The 22,531-nt window shown below is 39.3% G+C and overlaps 1 protein-coding gene across 8 annotated transcripts in view; it reads right to left on the bottom strand.

The window, feature by feature from the left end:
- GRID2 (glutamate ionotropic receptor delta type subunit 2) overlaps nt 1-22,531 on the bottom strand; it is an 824,945-nt gene that overhangs the window by 287,949 nt on the left and 514,465 nt on the right. The window contains exons 1-2 of one of the 8 annotated variants that reach the window (XM_069013076.1): nt 21,893-21,976; nt 20,994-21,073 (exon numbers count right to left, since the gene is read on the bottom strand). The exons of 6 other annotated variants lie outside the window; for them this stretch is intronic. Coding sequence is in view for 1 of the 2 variants with exons in the window: in XM_069013073.1 (XP_068869174.1) it covers nt 20,994-21,073 (80 nt within the window). In the remaining variant the exon portion in view is untranslated. Of the gene's footprint in view, nt 1-20,993; nt 21,074-21,892; nt 21,977-22,531 lie in introns of those variants that run through there. One more of the 8 variants, XM_069013073.1, reaches the window with a different exon arrangement.

Here is a 22,531-nt window from a genome sequence, read left to right as displayed (position 1 = left end):
AGGTGAATACAGTCTTTCCACAGACACATATTTTATCTTCTTACTCTCTTTTGGAGCCCGTACAACTCACCACCTGATGAATCACAGGTTCCCTGGAAGAATACTCAGATTTGTTCCCCATGTTCCCCAGATGGCCAGGAACCTACAAACTTGTCAGAGGTCAGGAAAAAAGAATCTAGCCCATAGGAGCCTCGGGTTTCCCCCATACGATAGCAATGAAGAGAGTATTACTGGATTTATTAATGTGTTCCAGAAATTCATCCTCCCTATTTGTACTATTCCACATCCAAATCAGGATACACAGCTGATTCAAGGGTCAAAATACCCAAGCCCCTATAAATTAATATTAGCCAGCTTCTAAGCAGCTTTGAAAAGACAAGCCATTATTTCTTGTTTATTTTGAGAATATGATGTTGGCTGCTCCTCAAATCCTCTCTGAGCTTCAGGGTGCTCATGAAGACTGAGGGACCATAGCATGCAAATTCTCTGTTGCAAAGGGTAAGGAATAAGGTTAAAGTCTGCATTTCTTTCACTGTGATGTTCTGCTCCCTCCCAAAATGCAATTTTTTTGTCTTTGTCACCTTGAAACACTCCCCAAACCACTCATGAATTCATTGCAGAAAGATAATGTAGTCACATGAAAACACCCATGAAAACTGACAAGAAGTTTAAACAGATAAACTACAGGTCTTTCTGTTTGGCGTTCATAATCTCAGATACAAGAAGTAGAATGAAATGTGATTATGAGATCCATGATCAAGTGAGATTGGCCTCAAATTTCCAATAAATCTTTTTAGTCACTTTTGGATGGCAATTCTGCTCTTGCAAATTATTTTTCCTTCATAACACAGTGGTTCATCCCAGACTTAGAGCTGAATTATTTCGAGAAGAGTGACAGCACATTTTTAATATATCCTGAAAACTCTTCAGAAGGAAATAAGGATAAGATGGGGGGGAGGGGAAATTATTGACTGGATTTTAAAGAATATTCTCCTCTGCAATGCAGATAACTGAGTCTATCCTGTTCCTTTTTTTGATAAGGTTATAGAATTCCACTTCATTTACATCTTCTCTGTAAACATTAGTAAAAATTTCCCTCCTGCCACTATATTATACACAACTCGGACTGCTAACAGTATTTTAAACTCACTTGTAATTAACCTTTAAGGGATTTTAGTTTGTCCTGACTGTAAAACAAACTTGTGTTTGAGCCTTAGCAGCAGTGTTTTCTAAGCCTTGGGACTTCTTTGTTTGGGAAAAATAATCCAAACTTCTGGTACCTAAAAAACTATTACCAGAAAGTGCATTTGCATCTCTGTTGCACAAAACACCACAACCACTTTTGGAATTTTTAATACTGAAAAGCATTTGAGAGTCTTTTCTGGGTCAGATATCTTCCTGTATACAAGCTTTGCCAATTATGGTAGCATTAAATCCACTACATTAAAATTCAATAATTAATCTGAGCCTTGAAAAAATAAACTAAAAGTCTCCCAAGTTTGGAGGAAAGCAAGATTTATGTATAAAAGATATTTTGATGCTGTTGCTTGCAGGATTCAGTGAGAGGGCTTGAAAGAAGCACAGCTTGCAAAGGCTACCAAACAGACAGAAGGCTCCACAAGTTCTCTTTTTGGACAAATGTCCTGATTTATTTACTTTTTCTTTCACACCAACCTACAGCTCTTCTGTTCAATTCCACAGAGGCACAAAGAGATACGTGTCTTGCCAGGTTAGCACATCAGGCAGAGAAACAGCCGTACAACTTCCTATATTTTTTAAATCTGGTATCACCTGGCACTCAACAATTGCACCTAGGCTTTGTCTCAGAGAAATGATGGTTGCCAGCCTCTCAAGAAGCCTCAGCTTTTTAAAAAACATTTAGAATCGCTCCCATCATTTTAAAGAAGTTACACAGCCACAAATCTTCAGCTGAAGAGTGGCTTTAGCTGCCATGTCTGTTAGGATGCAAACATGAGTATACTCCCCAAAATGGACAGGGTGTTTTTCAGGGTACCTATGGCTGAGATATTAAGAGGCTGTAGCGTTGCTAGATCTGGAAAGAGGAGGCTGTGCCAGGCAGCACTGTTGAAGAAAGGTTTGCCATGTGTGCTAAGGGGTGAAGAGGGGCAGGGAAAGAAGGAAGTTAAAATCAATTAAAGTCAGGCAGTGACATTCACTGGAGAAAAGGCTAGATACACATCACAAAACTGACCTCTAGAATCCTGGCATCCCAACAGAGATGTCTGTCTGAAAAGGTAATGTAGCCTATTGGAAAATAAGAAAAGCAAGGAAACCCAGGCATAGATTCCAAGAATGACTCCAAAATATTCTCTTTTATTTGTGCTGAACTCCCACTGACATAAGCCAAATCTCACCTACTTGCCAGCATCCTTGCTCAAAGTGTTGCACGAGCAATTTCCATTCATCAATTCAGCAAAATGAAAACTTTTCATTTCAGGTGAAATCATTGGTAGATTCCACTTGATTACCTAATTTGTGATGAAGGACATATTACCTCAGTATGCCATGACAACTTCCTCCATCCCTTACTTTGTTCCTTCACCTTGCACTGCTTCTGAATCTTTTATTTCCTTAGCCAGCACTGTTTGAGTAGTTATTAAGCAGCACATACTGTCTGATACCCTTTTAATATCTAGCTTGCCTGCTAGATAGCATAGCAGCAATTATATGGAAACAAAAAGGCTGAGTCTTAAAGCAGCTTAATATAAAATGAAATATAATTTTATCAAAAGATAACATCCTGATACAATCACAGGAATTTACTCTAATTTTATGTCCTCTGGAAGTCTGCAGAGAAGGCCTGGGGGGTAAAAACCCTCAACAACAAGGTTGTTAAAACCTTGAGCATCAGCATTTCTTGTTTTACGAACCTGCTCAAAATAAGCCAGGGTAATTTTCTTGTTAAGAGGATAAAACACTGAACTTGAGGACATTTGACAAAAATTATACTTTCCTTGCCCCTATAAATCAGACTGTCTCACAATTTTCCCTTCCCTCCTTTCTGTTTCAATTCTAACTTTCCTTCCTGTCTGATTTTTCTTGCCCTGAGCATCACAGAGCATTGGCTGTCATTGTCCCATTGTCTGTTCTCCCTTTCTCCTTAGAATCTGCTCCAGCCAGGCAAACCAACTTGCTTTTCCTCTTCATGTCACCTTCTCCATCTCTTCTTTTTAAATCTCTTTTTTCCCCCACCTACTTCACCCCATTGCCTCCAAAGTCCAGAAACAAGATCTAGAGGACTTGACACTGCAGTGAAAATCTGAAGACTCATATCCCGGGTCCAACTCTGCCATCACTTTGTTGCATAACTAATTTGGGATTAGTAATCTGATTTCCCTTATGCATTGGTGATTATGATAATTTGACACCTTTGTAAAAGAGTTTTTCATGAGCTAAATAAATTACACTTGTGTTCCCCCACCCATTTTTTCAAGGTTAGAAGACCTGTTCCTGAGCATAACTCACACTGCCAGAAGTTCCTTTACATCTCCTCTCTTTTCTGAATGCTTGGGTTTCATAGCCCCCCTTCTCTTGCCCAAACTATTAATATGGAGACAACAGGCTCTGCTGGAGAGATACAGTGGGAAGCACAATACCACAGCCTAGTCCAGGGCAGACAAAAGAACACACAGCTGGTAGCACTAGCTTAATTGGAAGCCCTACAACGGGAAAAGCTGCCTGTGCTGCCCTGGATGATCTTGGCATCCTTCCAAGCATAGATATTACTGAACAACACTGTTCAAAATAAGACCATCCCCCAAATGAAAAGAAATCTGTGAACAGTAATCTGGGAGAACTTTCTTTCCTACAGTTCAAGCAGCAAATATTCAGGGAATTTTCTGCTATGGGGACAGCTAAGCAACTTTTTCAGTCTTTTAATGTGGCATTGTAGACAGAGTATTTTCATAAGCCAAAAAGGGCACATAATGATTTATTAAACCACCCCCCAACAATAAAAAAAAAAAAGAAAAAAAAAAAACCAACCAAACAAAAAACCCGAACAAACCAATAGTTCCAGCTGAGTGAATCAAACCGAGCAACTTAAGAGCAAACAATACCAAGGCCAGATTTTGCATTTGCCACAAAAAAAGCGAAACAGACATCAAATAAAGAACTTTGTATGAGAATAAGCAGAAGGCAAGGGAGGTGGTACATCAGTTGCAGAAAATACATGGCTGTGAAAAAACTGAGAAGTCTGTAGGAGTTCAGAACATCAGTTCCATTAGCAACTTAGCCACTCAAGAAAATCTCAGATGAGTCAAAACAACTCTCACCATTATTATTTGCTAAGAATAGACATTGTGCTTGATTCACTGACTGACACACAGAATAACAAGCATGATAAGAATAAAATAATCAACTACCTTTAACTTTTTCTTTATTTGCAGTTCTGAAAGTGCTTTGAAAAGATACACGGCATCTTCACCTCTATTTTACAGAATAAAAAACACCAGATGTGCCAAGAAGAGTTTCCTGCCCAAGGTCAAAAAGCAAGGCAAGAAAATTATTTTCCATGCCAAGCTCAAACATGTACAAAGGCTGAAAATAAAGTTCTTCGTTGCAGCTTTTCGTTGTTTGTTTTGTGCATTAGTGTGCATTGAAAATGTTCTATGTTCTGAGCCCAAGGTAACAATGCTTTATGAAAACAAAAAATTTTGAAGGAAGGCAAGGCAGCCTACAACAACAGGATTAAGTGACAAAGACTTCCAGATCTGCAGTGACCCCAAAGCAAGACCACTGTTGATTATGAGAACATATTGACTCACAAGCATGTAGGTAATGGAGAGTGAATGTGGAAAAGGAAAGCAGAGATGTAGGTGAGACACAAACTATTGATGCATAACACAAAATGCCAGCAGACATGGAGAATGAATTACAAGCAGAAGTACTGGATGAAGGAGTAAACATTTCACAAGGAAAATTACAGATACAATGTTCAAGAGAAGGGAAATTGTAAGGTATTGAGGTCAGGGGGGACAGGGCAGAAACATTCATGGAAAATTCAACTCCTGGGAGCTGAGCACATGATCATGGGTTTTGGAAAAAGACATATATACTTGTATCAGAGAACTCCAGCATCTCTGCTCATATTACTTACATTCTCCACATGGTTTCAAACCTGGCATGCAGTGTGATTGGTTCCAACAAACCCAGATAAGCCACAGATTCACTAACAACTACGTAAGACCTTGAAACCCAGAACAACACACTGACAAAGAGCTGAGGGTGCAATTCTGACAAAGTGAAGATAAGAATTCAGAAATGTTAAAACAGTACTAGTGAAAGGCATGGGGAGAGCAAAAAAAGGGTACACTGTTTTGCAAGCAGCAACAATAAAGGAATAACATGAGGGAAGTAGGTAACAGAGAATAACATGAGCTTTGAGGTAACAGAGAATGTTAAATATTAGTTGGTAAGTGATGAGACAGATTTACAGTCAGGAAGTAATAAATCCATTTAGATATCAGGGAGGAGGAGGATGCAGGTTGCTGCAGTGTGGGAGTAATGGAAGAGAGCAGAAGATACAGCAAGGAGGACAGTGACAGTGCTACTGCACTGTATCTGCTGAAGTGCAAATAGTCAAGGCATTGACAAACGTGTCAGCTAAAAGGGCGCTGGGGAAAAATCAGCTTGGTGCATGTTACAGACAAAGCAGCAGCTGGGCTTGGCAGCAGCTTCAGCATGTGAAGAGAAGGAGAGAGAAGACAAAATGTGCCTAAGTCTGAGAGTCTACTCTTGCTTTCTTACTCCAGGAATAATAATGATGCAGTGTTCCTCTAGTGCCAGTTGCAACCTTTTACTGAGATTGCTTTGACTGTAATGGCTGCAAGAGATGCCAGGAAAAGAAGGTAATGCAGCTTTTCTGTTCCCTTGACTTTTTCCAATGTCACAGAAAAAGAAATTTGCATAACCCCAAAATGGAAAATATACATTTTCAACAAGGAGTATTTGAGTAACACTAAACACTTAACCTTAACTGAAAGCAGCAGTTGTTCTGAACCATGCACACTATGGTAAAACATGATTGAAAGAAAATTTAAAACCTATCTCTGACATCAGAGAGACGTGTCCAACAAAAACATGCCCAATGAACTATTAGAAATCAATTGACACAAATCCTATTTGGAATCAGAGGCAAAACTTTCCCGTGCTTTTAAAGCAGCATTTTAAATTTGTGACAAACACAAAACCACGTAGGGAGTGAAAAAAAGGTGGTCTCAGCTTCCAAAGCAGGAGACGAAGTAGTTTTGCACAGCTATACAGCACAAGAGAGTCACATGCAGGAACACCATGTGGAGCAAAGCTATAGAACTGCTGAGTCTGCTCACTTGCTTTTCCCTGAAATGGAAATTACAATTTTCTTCCTAGATCTCTTAAAATCTTTCAATTGCTATTGGATTGAAGCACCAGTGCTCACTGTGTTGTTTCAGATACCAGCAAGTCTATTCCTTCACTGAAGACTTCACTCCTGTGGTGCAGCACTTCATGTATTTACTGACATGATTTTTTTCTCCAGTTCTTTCATGCTGCCACAATAACTCCTCTAATCAAGAGTATTGACTCCACTACAGGATTCTGTCTTCTTTACTTATTTTGCCTTGGTATTACCTCTCAAGTAGTAACTGAGTTGGTCTGTCACTACTGGATGTGAAAGAGAGGGGAACCAGGATTACTGTGTATACCAAGAGCTCCTAGTTGTGAATTGAATATAGTGTCATTCCCTTTGACTTGCTTTTTCCATGAATTTAGCTTGCAGGATGCCCTGAAACTGGCAATAAATGAGAGCACCACAGAACACCTTCTGATCTGCAGTACTACAGATATCATTTGTAGGAAAGCAGAGGCAAAAACAAAGAACTGACATAAAAACTATTTTCATTCAAGCATGTTCAATATTGTATGAAAACAAGGACATATGATTATTTCCATTCTACCACAAGATCTGAAGGATACAACAGGAAAAAAAAAAGGCAAAAAAAAAACCCCTAACAAACAAAAACACCAACAAAAAAACCCCAGCACATCTGAAGAACTGGAGTTACACAAACCTACTATTCTACCAAGTAAAATGCTGGCCCATACACATGGAAGTGGCACTCCAAATGCCTCTTTACTGTTTGAATCCTGTGTGTGCAATCGAAAAAATGCTGAAGTTTCAGAAAGGCTTCCTCAGGACTGAGTAAAGCAGGATTTTCTTAAGTCACATAAGCACTGCCAAGGACATTGTAGCAATGCCTACGTGGTCTTTGTGCCATTGGTCTAGTCTGATCAAAGCACAGGCACTGCCTACCTTTCCCACTGCCTCTCATTAGAGTGTTGCAAGAGGTGTTCCACAGGCAAAAAAAAGAAGGTCAGTTTTCAGAAATTTAATTACAGATGACTAGCTGTCAAGAGTAAATAATTTCAAAATTCATTTTAACACATGAGTCTGCATAATTCTAATACATTATTCCATTGTCTGTAAGTCGGTTTCTGTAGAACTTGGATAAAATAGGATGCTTAATCTTAGCAAATGGCCCTGATCTCATTTCACCACTTTTGAAAGGTGTGAAGTTTTCTGACTTTTCTAAGAGTTATGCCTGATTTTCACTTATGAATTAGTGAGAAGAGAACCAAGCACATTTTTCCATTCCTCAGGCTTTATACAATCAAGTGTCTTCCTTTGTGAGAAGGGGAATTTCAGACTGCTATATTCTAAGGCACTGTTAGTCAGCCATTATTTTTCTTTCATTCTCTCCCCTTTGCTACTTTGGGTAACAGCTTATTTTTTAATTGCAACGTAGTGAATACACTGGAGATTTTTTTTTTTTTCTTTTTCAGCAATTGGCTGCATGCATTTTCTTATTTGGTCTGTTAGCAACACCTGTACACACAAATATGTACGTATACACAGAAAATATGACATGACTGTCTCCAACTTCTTGTGCACAGCAATATTCTGTGACAAGATGTATGGGCCAAATGCAAAACCAAGAGAAAAATATATGCCTTAACTTGAACAATATAGTATCTATCATTTATGAAAGTTGCCTGCACTTCTAAGTGTTTAAGACATCCAACCACAGAAAACGTCTAAGGTCAGTGCTCTGTAAAACTTAAGTAACACAGGCAAATATTTAGCATTAGTGCAAGGGATGACCAAAAATCCTGTGACTTTATCCCCACAATAGAAAATTAAATCCTTTTTTAGACTTAAGTTGACATTTGAACTAATGCAGCCTTCATTCCTTGTTATTTTGTATGAAGGCAGACAAGTGATGTCAAATACTATGGAATAAGGTGATTGGCACACATATGAGGATTGTCAAATTACCTCACTTCCCAAAGTAAGCAACAAAAGGTGAGACAGAGCAGGAAGGGGAAAAAGGAAATCCTCTTATTCTCAGTATCACTATCATTTCTAGTGCCAAAACTAATCAATGGTAAAATCCAGGGATGTCAAATAAAGAATGGCAAAGAGTAAGCCTTATATCTTCATGCACCTCTAAGGTTTGCAAATACCAGGAACTAGTGGAGTATTTAAAACATGAAAAAAACCCAACAAACCCACAAACAAAATGAAGACAAAGACACAACCCAGCCCTATTCTCAAACTTCATCTATTTGAAAAATTCGGACAGCCCTGGAAATGCAGTAAAAAGTCCTGTTTAAAGTGATTTTTTTCAAAAGTTTCTTCCAGTGAGAAACACTTTTTCCTATCAGCTCATATTTTTTCCATTGCTTTTTGTCAATTGGCACTTAAAGCATCCAAGGATCTGAGGTTTTGGTGGCAAGCTAAAATTGTGATTACAGTACCTTTAAATGCCTTGGGAATGACCCCCAGGACTGGCATCATCAACATGCCTTATCCCAACTCCTTCTTGAAAGGTCTTGCTTCCCCAAGAATTCCTTTTTCTTCAAAGGAGAGGCAGGTATAGATCCTTAAATCGATCTATAAGACATGCTCAGCCTCCTACCCATGGGCATCCACACGCCCCAGTGGAACAATGTTTCAGCCACACTTGCACCTTGGAACTCAGGTCTTTAACTCACTCTTGATGTTTCCCATAAAGACAATTACCTACTTCCATATTCCCCTGCCTACGCCATGATTTGGAGTAAAGTCCTCTACATCAACCTACATAGAAGAGCCTGGCCATTCAGTTCCTTTTTATTTCCATATGTAGATTCCTGGGAAGGCCTGCAAATCTACCACCACAAGCCAAATTTGCAGATTTCCTTGGAGAACAACAACGAAATGTACCATAAAAGCTCCTTGAGGTGGGAGGAAGTTTCAGGGGGCTGCCGACCTCAAGACATCCTCTTCTGTCACCTTTTCTAGAACCTAATCCAGCTGTTTCTCAAAAACAACAAACAAACATGCTTTACAGACCACAGTGAGTTCTGAGGAGCAATCCCTAACCTAACGTGTGCCACTGCTTTGCAATCGCACATACACTGATGTGCCGCTGCTTCACGTGTTTCTATCAGCTAAAGGACAGCTTTCTTTGCACGCAAATTTTTTTTTCTCTACCTGGGAGTATAACAGAAATAGAAACTCCTCTAGCTGCAGAATATGTAAACTGCCCACTGCCTTGGGTTATTGTCTTTTTGCTGTTAATAGGAGCTGGCACAGGCTCGTGGATTCACACTTGCATATCCTGCTGCAGAGTTAGGAACTACTGCTTTTTGTAAAGTGTCTTCTCCTTTCACAAAGGAAGAGTGCTTTTTCGGTGGACTGATACCATTGTTTCATTTTTAATAGATACCCCTGCAAAGGGAATTGTTACCAGTACTGTTGCTATGAAAAATAGATTAGACAAAACAATACATTTTACAGAAGGCTGATCACAAGAAGAATGATAAAATTAGCAGGGCAACTGTTTTAAAATACAGGCTACTACCACTTTCCCTCAGCTGAAGTAAAGAGGATTAGCAATTCTGCAAATCAGAAACTTGACTATTTCAAGCGAGGGGATTTTTAAACAGCATGTCCCGATGATGTTAGGTAAGCCTGGACAAACCAGACCAGGGAAAATTTCACATAAAGACAGACAGCATGGCTGTGAGGAAGCAGACAGCTGTGAAGGAGGAGGAACTGCTGGATGGCAAAGATCACTTTTTTTTGACTTTGCCACTAGTAACAGAAGGCCATATTTCTTTACACATCCATTTTAAACACCAGCCAAGGGGCATTCCAGCTTTCTGGATTTTTTTCTTTTCACTGTTCTACTTCAAAATACAGTTCCACTTGGTTTTCCAAGGTGGTATGACAGAAATGGGTCCCTGTGAGATATATTATAAATTATGGCAATTTAAACAAGCTAAAGACCAGCTCTTACAAATTGAACTAACCTAGCATATACCCATAGCAGTTTGTCATAGGTTAGCAAGCATAGTCTTGGAAGTGATGTTCTTGCAAAGGAGTGCTTACAGCTCCTCTATGACCTGACAGAACCTATCAGCTGGCCAGTTTGAATATGGACAATTCTTTAAACCACTTAAAATTGTGACCACCTCTGTGATCCACACTTAAGAATAGAAACCCTGAGGCAGAGGCGTGGTCTCGTTTCCAGCGCTGGGACAGGTGGCTGTGGGCCCCGTGCGGGGGCCAGCGGGCCCAGCCCAGGCCCTGCTCGGGCCAGGCCGGGCTGGGCCACGGCCAGCCTGGAGCCGATGGGCCCTGTTCCACCTATCCTGGAGCCGATGGGCCCTGTTCCACCCACGGAACCCCCCCACAGCCCTGCTGTGGGCAGCCGGAGCAGCTCGGCTCCCCCTCTCCAGTTCGGCCAAGATTCAGCTGAAGCTGCACTGCTGTCCGGCAGAGATCCTGTGACCAACAGCGATAAGTGACATTCCAGCTGCAAGGCCGAGGTGAGATTAACCCTTTTAGTGCTGTGAAGAGCTGAAAACCTGAGGGAAGAGAAAGAGGAGATGCTTAAAGCTGAAATTCTGTTGTGAAGCTATGATATACCAGAGTATCCCGTTGTAATTTCATGATGGCATGGGGGGTGGAGTGTTCAACTTGTACTTGGGAGCAAAAGCACCTGCACTGAGATAGGCAGATGCTGATGCAGCTGTAATTTCATGAGAAGTTTCAACACGGAGAGATGGAAGCGATGAGGACTTTTGCTCCAAATGGGAAAGGAGAAAACCTCAGCTCCCAGAGACAGTCCTAGAGATGAAGATGAGGAGGACCCTTTGCTCCCAGGGAAGGAGAAGGGCCTCTGTTCTTAGAGATGAAATGCTCCCAGAGATGGGTGAAGAGAACTTTTTTTCCTGAATGGCTCAACCTTAAAATTGTACCCCAAAAACCTTCAAGAGTGGAGCCTCGAAAGCAGTTGTGGGAAAAGCTGCAAGATGGGGAGAAGGGACTCACATGCGAGCAGAGAGACTCCCTAAATGGACTGAACAGAGCTATTCAGAAGTGGGTGGCTGTCTTGTTGTGATGTTTTCATAGCATGGGCAAGAGAGACTCCTCTTCCTAAATGGACTGAGCAAGGTTATTATGGAAGTGGCAAACAGCCTGAACATCTCAAGGGTTGTCTTTTTACATTGTCAGTGGGAGAAGGGAGGAAGGTGGGGGGGAGGAGAAGTGTTCTGAAAGTGTGGTATAATTCTTTTTCCTTCTTTTAGGTCTGTTAATAAACTTCTTTATATTCTCTCAAGTTTTGCGCCTGCTTTGCTTTCTCCTAATTCTTATCTCACAGAAGGTAAATAGTAATGAGTATTTTGGACCAAACCACTACACTAAATTGGTGTTTCCGCCCAGTTACAAACCAAACCCGCTACACAGCCTTAATAATAGGGAACAAAAATCCAACCAGTCCAATGCAGGCACACTGTGGTCAGATGTTTATTTAGTATTCCATGATTTTTTCTGTAATATAATATTAAAGGAAGGACTTAGAGTTTATAACTACTGTATTATTAATTTTACCAATTCTTGTCAATCAATACAGATCTCTTTTAAGGCTATATAACAGAATGTGGAATCGAAAGTAAAGCCTTGATTTCATCTTTTTGGGAAGTCCCTCACTACCTCTGGAGTTGTTCCAGGCAGGATAGGTAAAACCCTAAGAACAGACAGGCTGCTGCGGGATTTTAACTATTGCGTTTTTCAAAAGACTTAAGGCAGGACTTCTACATAACTCTTACCAGTAGTGGTCTCTGCAAGCAAAGGTCACCAACTTTTCATCCAGAGGGCTTCTGATGCCTTCAAATTCCTGAATTTAATTGGTTCACCTCTATCTGGACCCATAAACTCTCCAGCACAGTGGTAGAGCAAATGGGTAAAGTGCTGTGCCTTTATGTGGTAAGCCCTCGCAACAAAAGCGGATACTTGATGAGGGCCTGCAGTACTGGGAAAATCTTTTCCTTAATTATTAAAACAATTGTTGTGGCACTGTTTATTTGGAGAGACTTACCACTTGACATCAACACATAATCAACACATAGCAATTAAAGCCGTCGTTTAAGATGTGGAGGATTTAAACCCAGTTTTCTTCTTTACTTAACAACACCTTATGTGACCCAGGCCCAGGGATTCTGTCACTACTCAGAGAAGATTATTCTGGGTCCTGAAGCTCCAGCCTCTCTCTGACCATTTCACTTTGCATAGGCTGTTCAAACACATAATGGAACATGGGCTGTAACCCATGGGTCCAGCAGCCTGCTCTTCTCCCATCAGACACTTTGTCCTTATGATTATGAGAGATATAAGTTGAAATCCTCTGAGGCAGAAAAGAATTTGTGCCTCCTATGTCCTCCTGCATGCACAAATCCTTCAGCTATCATGTCAAAGAAGAAATGTCCTGCCTTAGAAATTCTGCAAATCTGGACTCTCACCCCTCTTACTGCTTCTTTAAAAAACTTCAGACAAACCATTTTGCTTTGGATACAGCAGATACCTCTTGTCTACGGGAATATTTTTTTTTACTTATTTTATACTTTTAATATCTTCTTTTCAACAAACCATGAAGTCTAATTGCACACAGGCATGAAATTCCACATTATCCAGGCAGTCTTTAGTAGACTGCTGAGATCTATGGAACATATAACCAGCTAGCATCTTAAAGGAAAGGAAGCACAATTGTATCTCTGAAAGCCATGCTCAAAACCCAACTGATAGAGAATCTTCAAATCCAGCAGCATAGAGATGCCTGTGGTGATACTTTACATAGATTTTGAAAGACAAATGTGCATTATTTATTTTATTTAGTTTAGGGTAGGTGACAATATAAAATCAAAACAAGCACACAGTAAGATCTGATGCTTAAGCAATATTTGGCCATTTACTTGATTTCCAGAGAAAGCACACTGATGAGGAGTTGTCTAAGAGGGCTCACTTTACGTTATACAAATTAAAATCAACCAACCAACCAAAACTCTCAAAATTCAGCTCAATTAAAAATCTGCCAGGCAAACAGGAAATACAAACAAGACAGTAAGATGTCTAAACATATAGAAAAAAAACCAAAAAAACCCCCAAACAACGCCCTAACCCCAAAATCACAACAACCGCCAAAATAACCAAACAAAAAAACCCTACACCACTACCAACCCCTCCAATACTTTAGGGATTGTATCTCAAAACAAAACCCTTCAAAGCTTTTTTCCCCACATCAAATAGCCTCTTACAGAAACTAAAGACACTTCATGCCATACTAATTAAAAAAAAAAAAAAAAAGACATATGAAAAGCCCCATTTTAGGTAGTTACAGGAATTCATTCCATACTTCCTCTAAATCTGCTATGCTTCTATTCTTTGCTGAACTGAAACTTCTTGGCTTTTGTATTTTATGAGACAGACATGCTTTTAAGGGAGCACAAATGAGCACACACAGCTTTATTCGTGAGACAGTGATAACAGATATTAAACTTAGAGTTGCATGTGAGACAATTTACCTCACCTCCATTTTTGAGATTTTAGTAATCTCTTTTGCTTTGCATCTGAACAACATCAATACATCTAAAAGATCTGCTGTCAAAAACATTAAAAACACAAAAAGCCTTCAAATATTGTATATATTTACTGAAAGAGTGCAGGAGGAGAAAGAAAAAAGCTAAAAGGATCAGCAAGTGTTTATTTTTGTAGACTGAAAATACTGCAATAATGAAAGACTGAACCAGGGTCATCCTGCAATAATTTAGAAATAAGATTGTTGACACTCATCTGAGATGAGGGGAAACAAAAATAATCCCAGAAAATATAAACAGAAAACCAAATACTTTACATCCTTTCAACATGTTAGCTTGCCAGGCTACTTTGGGGTAAAAAGAGTCCGTTGTGGGCCTGCCTAAGTATTTTTAAGTAAGCTCTGCTGGAGCATCCACAATAGCTTCATTTTTACATATAACGTAAAATCAGTGTGATTTCCATTAGCAAGAATTAATTTCTTCTAAGTGGATAAACTGGGGCAAATTCAAAGCTAGTAAAAGCATACGGAATTCCATACTGCTATGGAATTGTTCAGAAAAATCCACTACGCTTTTATTTGCCCTCTTTTTCCTTGGTACCATTTTTCCTGGGGGAAAGCTGCCTTATCCAATTACACAAACTAGAAAGATAAGACAACTGGTAAACCTACCTGATAGTACTGTTCTGTATCAATTGGGATATACTGCTCAGTACTTTGAGGTTAAGTAAAGCACTGTGTAACATTAGGAGAATCATATTAGATTGCTGGAGGTAAAACTGCTTCTAATCCTAACAGAGAGGCTTCATCACTCCTGGTTATCCCTCAGGAAGCAGAAGATAATAACATCAAGGTTGCTTTCCTCCTTACTTACTACACTCAGGCCGTTTCAGGTTGCTGAGTCATTGAATAAGATCTAACCCTTCAGATCATCCTTAAAATGTCACATTAAATTAAAACTGTCTTGTTGCCTTACTTCTTTGTCATCCTTCTTTCATCAAAAGCAAGCCTACAAATTGAACCTCACAACAGCACCTTTTCCTGCTTCCAAAACAAACCCTGGCACAAGAAATATTTATGTTCAAAGTGGTTTGGGCATGCCCCTAGTCTAAATGTACTTAATAAAAAAGCATTATAAAAATAATCAGAAAATTCATCTTGATTTTTATTCTTTATTATAATGATTCCTTAAGTGATTGTGAGGTACTGCCACACTTACTGCTTCATAACATACTGCTTCTCTATCTTATATAGGGAATGTTTGTTAAAAGCCCACACGTCTAAACAACTTCAGCAGGTTGAGAGAAACAGAGATAAGGAAAGAAAAAAAGTGAAGCAGGGAAGAAAATGTTTGGGGTTTTTTTGTTTTTTTTTTTTTCACTCCCTTTGGCATTTGTTGAGAGGCTTTAGAGGAATCAATATTCTCAGATTTATAAGGAAAGCAAGCAGGGGGCCCCAAATTTCACGGCCTTTACAGAAGCAGACTTCCTGTTAGCTCCACGAAGGAAATGTCAGATCATGATGACAGCCCACATCAGCAGCTACCCGAGAGCCATCACGTTGACTAAATAGCCCGGAATAGGGGAACTGTGCGAATCATCAGCTGGAAAGCGCTAAGAAGCTGTCAGAAAAACAACCCCAAACCCAAAACACATACACAAGACACTGTGTTGTTTTAGCCAGGAGTGAATAGAGAAATAGGTCTTCTAGTTATAAATTATTTTTGGTACCACAGAGAAGTGACGTGCCAAGGCGATCTCTCTAGACAACATCCCCCTGCAGAGCTGACAGAGGCAGCGACTACTCTTGCTCACTCACTGGCTATGAGGTGGCTGGCCATGATGTGCCAAATCTTACTTCAGGAGCAAAATCTTCTCTGTAGGAAAATGACTGATGTTTGACCACAAGCACCATGGTAGCCTTATCACAGAGAAAGCAAAGAGCAGAAATTTTGCATCCCTTAAAAAAAAAAAAAAAGAAAATCAGAAAGCTGCATTGATTTTTAGCTTAAAAGAAAGAGGGGGGGAAAAAAACAAACTGTGAACAAAATTCATGTAAATGCTTATTAGTTACAAATGCTCTATTAGATCATCTGGGCAAAACCCACAAAAATAGCAACTTGTGAGAATGGTTGTTGGCCTGAGTGCAGGCCAATCAATCCATTATAATTTAAGTGCAAGCTGCTCTGGTAGAGGCATTAGTTTCCTACTAGATCACGTTTGCCAGCTTGGGGCAGGGGGGATTGTTGGAACCGGAGACCTCTAGGACTGGGGCTTGCCAATGACTTGCAGATATCAGAGAGAACATTGTTCATCATGTGCAATGATTTGTCAAAATGTCCTGTTTTTACAGCACATGAGAAACGTTCACTTCTCAGAACAAGTGATTTCCTACGAGTAGGGGCATCTAGATCATATATTCCCATAACATCTAGGCTATAAAGAACAAAATTTAAAAAAATGTTGCCACGCCAAGACATACTGACTCTCATCAAAATGCAATTCTCAAACACCACACCACACCCACTAAGATGTGACAAAATGTAATAGATTCCTTGCCAGAATGACAGAAAAATATTTTTCTTTTAAAAACAGATTTTGGGGGCGGGGGAGGGGAGTCAAGAGGAATATAACCAAGTAAACATATATATTATCCAAAAACTTCACAAAAATCAAAGTGTGGAAGGAATCATCCCCATGCTCAGAAGAAGATGGCAGTGTATCCTGCATTCATTAACAGCCGGCTTATGGCTTGCCAACTACCTGAACTTTTTCCAAATGCTTTAGCTAGCTCAAATTTGACTGCAGTCCATTTTGGCCACAAATTTAAAAATATGTCCTTCCGTTCATGTGTATTGCAATCATTTTGTAAGTGCTAGAGCCAGGCATTACAATTACAACATGCATTACTCAAGCATTTATGTGCTCTATTTGGTTATTTTTATCACATTCATGCACGCAAGCGTACATCTCAAATAACTCAGACCACATCAATTTCAATTCATTTAAAAGCACAGAAAACCTCTATGTTTGCTTCAGAAATCAGTACACTAAGAGATTCCTTATCCAGGAATGGGAAACATTTATTGAAATGCCATATTTTTAAGGCAATCTGTGTTTTTTTCTTTAGCTTATCTGGCAGACACAGAATCACACAATGGGTCAGGTTGGACAGGATCACAGTGTGTCATCTGGTCCAAACTCCCTGCTCAAGCAGGGTCATCCTGCACAGAGCACATGGCACAGGATTTCATCCAGACGGTTCTTGAATATGTCCAGGGACGGAGAATCCATAGCCTCTCTGGGCAATCTGTTCCACTGCTCAGTCACTATTTACCATAGCTCAGTAGCAGTAAACATTCATGCTCATCATGTGTATTGTAACAAATCTCACTTAAACAGAATTCTGACATTTTCTACTAGAAATGCTCAGCTCACCACAGATCTCTTCCACACCAGTAATGAGTTTCAGCAGTGAAAAATGATACTCTCTACAGTTTTTTTCTCACTCATTTTCTCAATACCTATTTTCCTCAGTATTTCCTGCTGAGTACCCTTTTAAAGTTTAAATCATTTTTTGACATAATGGACAGGCAAGCATTTCAATTAAAAAAAAAAACAAAACCAACAAAAAAACAACATGAAATCTTCCAGGATCAAAACCCCAAACTACTGGAGAAGGGAAAGAGACATTCAGTAGGTGGTACATCTGCAACAAATCAAGTTATCTTAGCTTAAAGGCTTGGATAGCTAGTTGTTGAAGACAGAGGCTGATTCAACCCACAAACAATTTTTAACAGGAAGTGTTTCTAGAACTGAACCATCCTCCTGACACCCTGCCTTTGAACGCTTGCATACATTGATGAGGCCTCCTCTCAGTCATCTCCTCTTGAGGCTGAACAGGCCCAGATCCCTCAGCCTTTCCTTGCGATCCAGATGCTCCAGTCCCCTCATCGTCTTTGTTGCCCTCTGCTGGAGCTGCTCCAGGGGCTCCACAAACCAGAACTTACAAACACCTGTTAACCATGATCACTTCATCAAACAGCCACAATTTCACCCCCATGAACCTATCTATAACCAGCTCTTCCTCTGAACAGACAGTGTTTACCAAATGCAGAGCAGGCTAGAAATACAGAAAACACTGTAAGCAGTGTCCACAGTCAAGTGTCTCTCAACTTGGGGCAAAGTACGGGTACAAACTTCCCTTCTTCTGTGTGAATACTCGCAGGCTGCCTCTCTGCATAACCAACTATTTCTCCACAGGTATTTGATGCAGAAGGAGAACTGTCCCACTTTTCTGGTGTCACTTAAGTTTGATCCATGGCATATGGAGCCATGAAAGTGGCTATAATCTGGAAAGTGTTTGGCTGGAGAGGGACTCAATAGACAAAAGTAGATAGAAATTGGACGAAGCAGCTGTTTAGTGTCATGTTTCTGGTTTTGTTTTTTGTTTTTATGACAAACCCTGTAGCATTTCAGCAATAACAAATATATTAACTAGCTGTATTATACTATATTGCAATGTTTTGCAATTGTATAATTTGGTGTCATTAATGATATAGAAACATATCAATTGTCATGAAAAATGAAGCACTTAGAAGAAGATGAAGATCCAGAGAGAAAACTTAGTTCTACTGAAGGCAGTGGCTCTTCTTCTTTTATAAATCCTATTCCTATCAACAAACCTCCCTCTTTTTTGTTTGATTACTGTCAGACTCTATTTGTAAAGTCTTATTTTATTAGAAGGAATGTAAAAGTAATCATGGTTACCTATTCCAAAGTATATCTGAAATGCCAAATTTTGTATTCTGTTTCAGTGGCATCAGAAATTTGACTAAGTTGCAAATCAATTATTAAGGGTGGAAGAGGAGTCTGAATTGCAGTGGTGGCCTTTCCTTCTTCACAGGAGTGTAATACATGCAGTATACACTCGTCATATATGTGTTATATAGAAGTTTCTGATGATTGATAAAAACAGTGTAATGCACAATAAATCACAGCATGACAGGCATGATCAGAGCAGCCTTATGAAATGTCCAGTCAGGTCTGAAAAGCCCAAGATCACAGAATCAAAGAATGATTTAGGCTGGGAAAGACCTCCAAGATCATCAAGCCCAGGCTTTGACTGATCACCACCTTGTCAATTAGACCATGGCACAGAGTACCATGCCCAGTTTTTTCTTGAACACTGCCAGGAATGTTGACTCCTTACGTCTTAACCTAATGTAAATCTTTTACTTAAATATTGTTTTAGATCTAATTCTTTATACGGAAGAACAGCATCCTTTCCTAGAATGAAAAAATATATTTTTCCCATGGTATAGAGCTATGAAATATAACAAGTTCACAGGGAGGCTAGTAATCCTTCCAATACTTCTTGAAACAGCAATTCACCTATTTAATAAAAATTTCTAAAATTTTGCCATCATTTTCTATCTCTCTTACTTTCCCTCCTCCTCCCTCTACTTTTTTAATTAAAGCTTCTAAGGAACACTTATTGAAAGGTCTTTTATCCTCTTATTGCTTTTTTAATTCTTTACCTCAGTCCTTTTATACTCCTCCTTAATCATGAATGCAAATAAAATTCAAAGTGTAATCAGCAGCTGCCTAAAGAGAGCACGGAGCTCTGTTGCCATGGGAACAGTCAAGTCAGTCCTTGACCAGCGGAGGAATCCCACCTACCTTTCTGCCTCATTCCTTGCGCCATCCCTCACCCCTTTTGGTTTCCAACCATTATTGCTTCCCTGGAACATGCCACATCTGACAACAAATATTTTCCTTTGATCTAATGACAAATGATCACCAACACAAAGTTCTTTTATATACAAAACCAACCACCAGCAGCACTGGTTTGTGCACTGGTCCCCCCTGCTGTGCATCATCCTAGGGCTCATGGCTCCTTCTCCACCCCAAGTTTATTTGCTAAACTACATCACCAATTACATCAACAGCACCCATCACATTTTAGGTGCAGCAAGCAACTAGTGGTGCTGCCAAAGTAACAGAGCACTTGATTTTAGTCCAGTTATTAACAGGCGATGAAACTAGAGCGACGTTCCTGCAACATAAGGCAAATGGTTTCAATTTGAGAGAGAGTCTTCCAACTACAAGACACCTCAGCACCTAGGCTTTCTACATAGTGACTATTACTAAAGAGCTCTGAGGGATGCTGGATCACTACAAGAGAAGTACTATATTCAAACAGCCACGTATTATATTTACTATTTATATGATTTTGGGGACAGCCATTCTAACATCCTGCACTTCCTGCTGCTCACTTTTGCTGAGGTTCTCGCCATACTTTGACACTTTGTCAGTATAAATAGGTCAGCCCAATGTTTCCAACAGTGGGATAAAAATGTCACTGGATTGTTTCTGAAAATCTCCAGACAGGCCTGGTTAAGATCCACTTTAGATAAACTGCAAATATCTGAAGTGGAAGGATCTGATAGTGATGGCCAGTTTTGTATTATTTCTACTTTCTTCATCACAGCTGGAGCTTTTGCCCAGCATTTGATAAATGTCTGACTCTTCTATTGTTTTTCTGGCAAGTGCACTAGAACTCAACAAATTGCAAATATGCCTGAGACATTCAGCACTAATTAAACTTTTCAATTAATAAACAGGAAAACCTTTAATCTTACAAACTCAGAATCCTCAGGGGACAGCTGTTGTCCTGACTGAGGCAGCTGGATATTTATAGCACATACATATATCAACTCAGACACGCATATATAGATAATATACATATATTCAAGAAAGCAAATGAAAACAAAATAATAAAAAGAAAAATAATAATTTCCTTTTGTTAACCTTTACCTAGAAACTACATTAAATGGCCAAAGTCTAAAATTTCCTGCTTACTTAAGACTTGGTTAATTGCACTTTTACCCCTTGGCACCTGTGCCAAGGCACTATGTACCTCCATTAAATGCAGTAATAAAACATCCTAATTAGGCCACAGTCACCTCCATTCACTCTCATTATGCCAAACCAGTCTCATCAGAGTTGTCCCAACTCAAGCCAGTCTTTTCTAATGAAACAAAAGTAAAACACACAGGATGCCTCTGCATACCTTTAGGAGAAGGCAAATCTGAAATACACCACGTTCCCTTGCCGAGTGAATTTCGCTCTGAGACATTCCCAATTATATCCCTGGGAACAGAGAGAACCACAGAGAGAACCAGCTTGCTCCTTCTTCTTAAATTGAGGTCTGAAAATTAATTGTACACGGGTCCTTTCCTATAATATCTTTATTCCTCTTTCAATCATTTGAAAGCCGAGTACAAAAGAGAGCAAACTTTTCAAGGAAGACAAAAAGGCAAGTCCTTGAACAGAACCACGTGCTTTCTATCACTTCAAATAATTAACTGTGTAGCATTCACAAAGGCCCTTCTGTATAAGCAAACCTTGACATTCAAAGTGTTTGTTAAACATTGGCTACGTAAAGCCAGTGAAGCATAGCATAGATCTATGTTGTAGTTATAGGCAGTAATTTTTCTGGCAATTGTAAATTCCGTTTGTCTTGTCACAGCAAGAAGGCTTCAAAAGTTTATTTTGAATGTTTATCTTATACTCTGCAAAGAATACAACAGAGAAAATGTAACTAGAAGAACCGAATCAAAATAGGAGATAAATGAAAGATAAAAAGCAAAGAAAAGGAAAAACAATCTGTGAAGAAATTGCTCTGATACCCTATTAGAATGACACTTGTTTTGGCAGTGTGTCTTTCTGGCTTTATGCCAGATGTTTGCTTCAAATAAAAATATCATATATATTATATATAAGACTTCATGTAAATATGAGCAACACACTAATATAATCTAGCAGATTCATCTAACATTGCAATCTCTTGTGGGCAGCCATCGTCTTGATTAAGCAAGATATATAGCAATAAAAAAATTAAAGTTAATTGAAGGGAATGACAGTAAAAGACAACTTAGGAAAAAAAAAGAATAAATGGGAATTATATACCGTGTATAACTTCATTCTTAAATTCTCTGATTAGGTATGATCCTCCAATGAAGGAAGCACAGAATATCATTAGTTATAAATGACACCTTGATGTGGTCAGGCTTCCTGTTTTCTGGCAGAGTGGTGGAGATGGGAAAAAAGGTGAAATAGGTTGAAACCATATTTCATTTTCCAGTTTTTATTTAAAAACAGTAATGCATCACCCTCTCTTATACATATCTGTTTTGTTCAGACAGGTTGAAACTGGAAAGTCCAAACTCCATTAACATTTTCAAAAAAAACAATAAATCCACCTATCTCAGGACAACTGGTAATCACAAAATAAATGAGGTCACTCTGCCCTTCTCTTACAGCCTATGATTCTTTTATATCTAGAACATTAACCATGATAAAACATGATGTCTGTACCTACAATTATGCCAACACTGCCTCTGGAGGGCCTATGAGGTTTTTTCTCTCTTACTATTTACCATGCTGTGTATTTATAATTCATGTCCTTTAATTACACTAATATATTTTATCCAAAGGTTGTTATTGTTGATCTTTTTTTTTTTTTTTTTTTTTTTTTTTTAACTCCCACTCCTGCTTAACACATTATTTCACATCCAGACCCAGAGGTTCATGTCTCTCTCCCAGGCA

This window comes from Aphelocoma coerulescens, chromosome 4 (assembly GCF_041296385.1).
Source record: "Aphelocoma coerulescens isolate FSJ_1873_10779 chromosome 4, UR_Acoe_1.0, whole genome shotgun sequence".
Taxonomy (NCBI): Eukaryota; Metazoa; Chordata; class Aves; order Passeriformes; family Corvidae; genus Aphelocoma; species Aphelocoma coerulescens.
The sequence above is the reverse complement of the archived record's forward strand: the minus strand, read 5'-3'. Positions and strand labels throughout refer to the sequence as shown.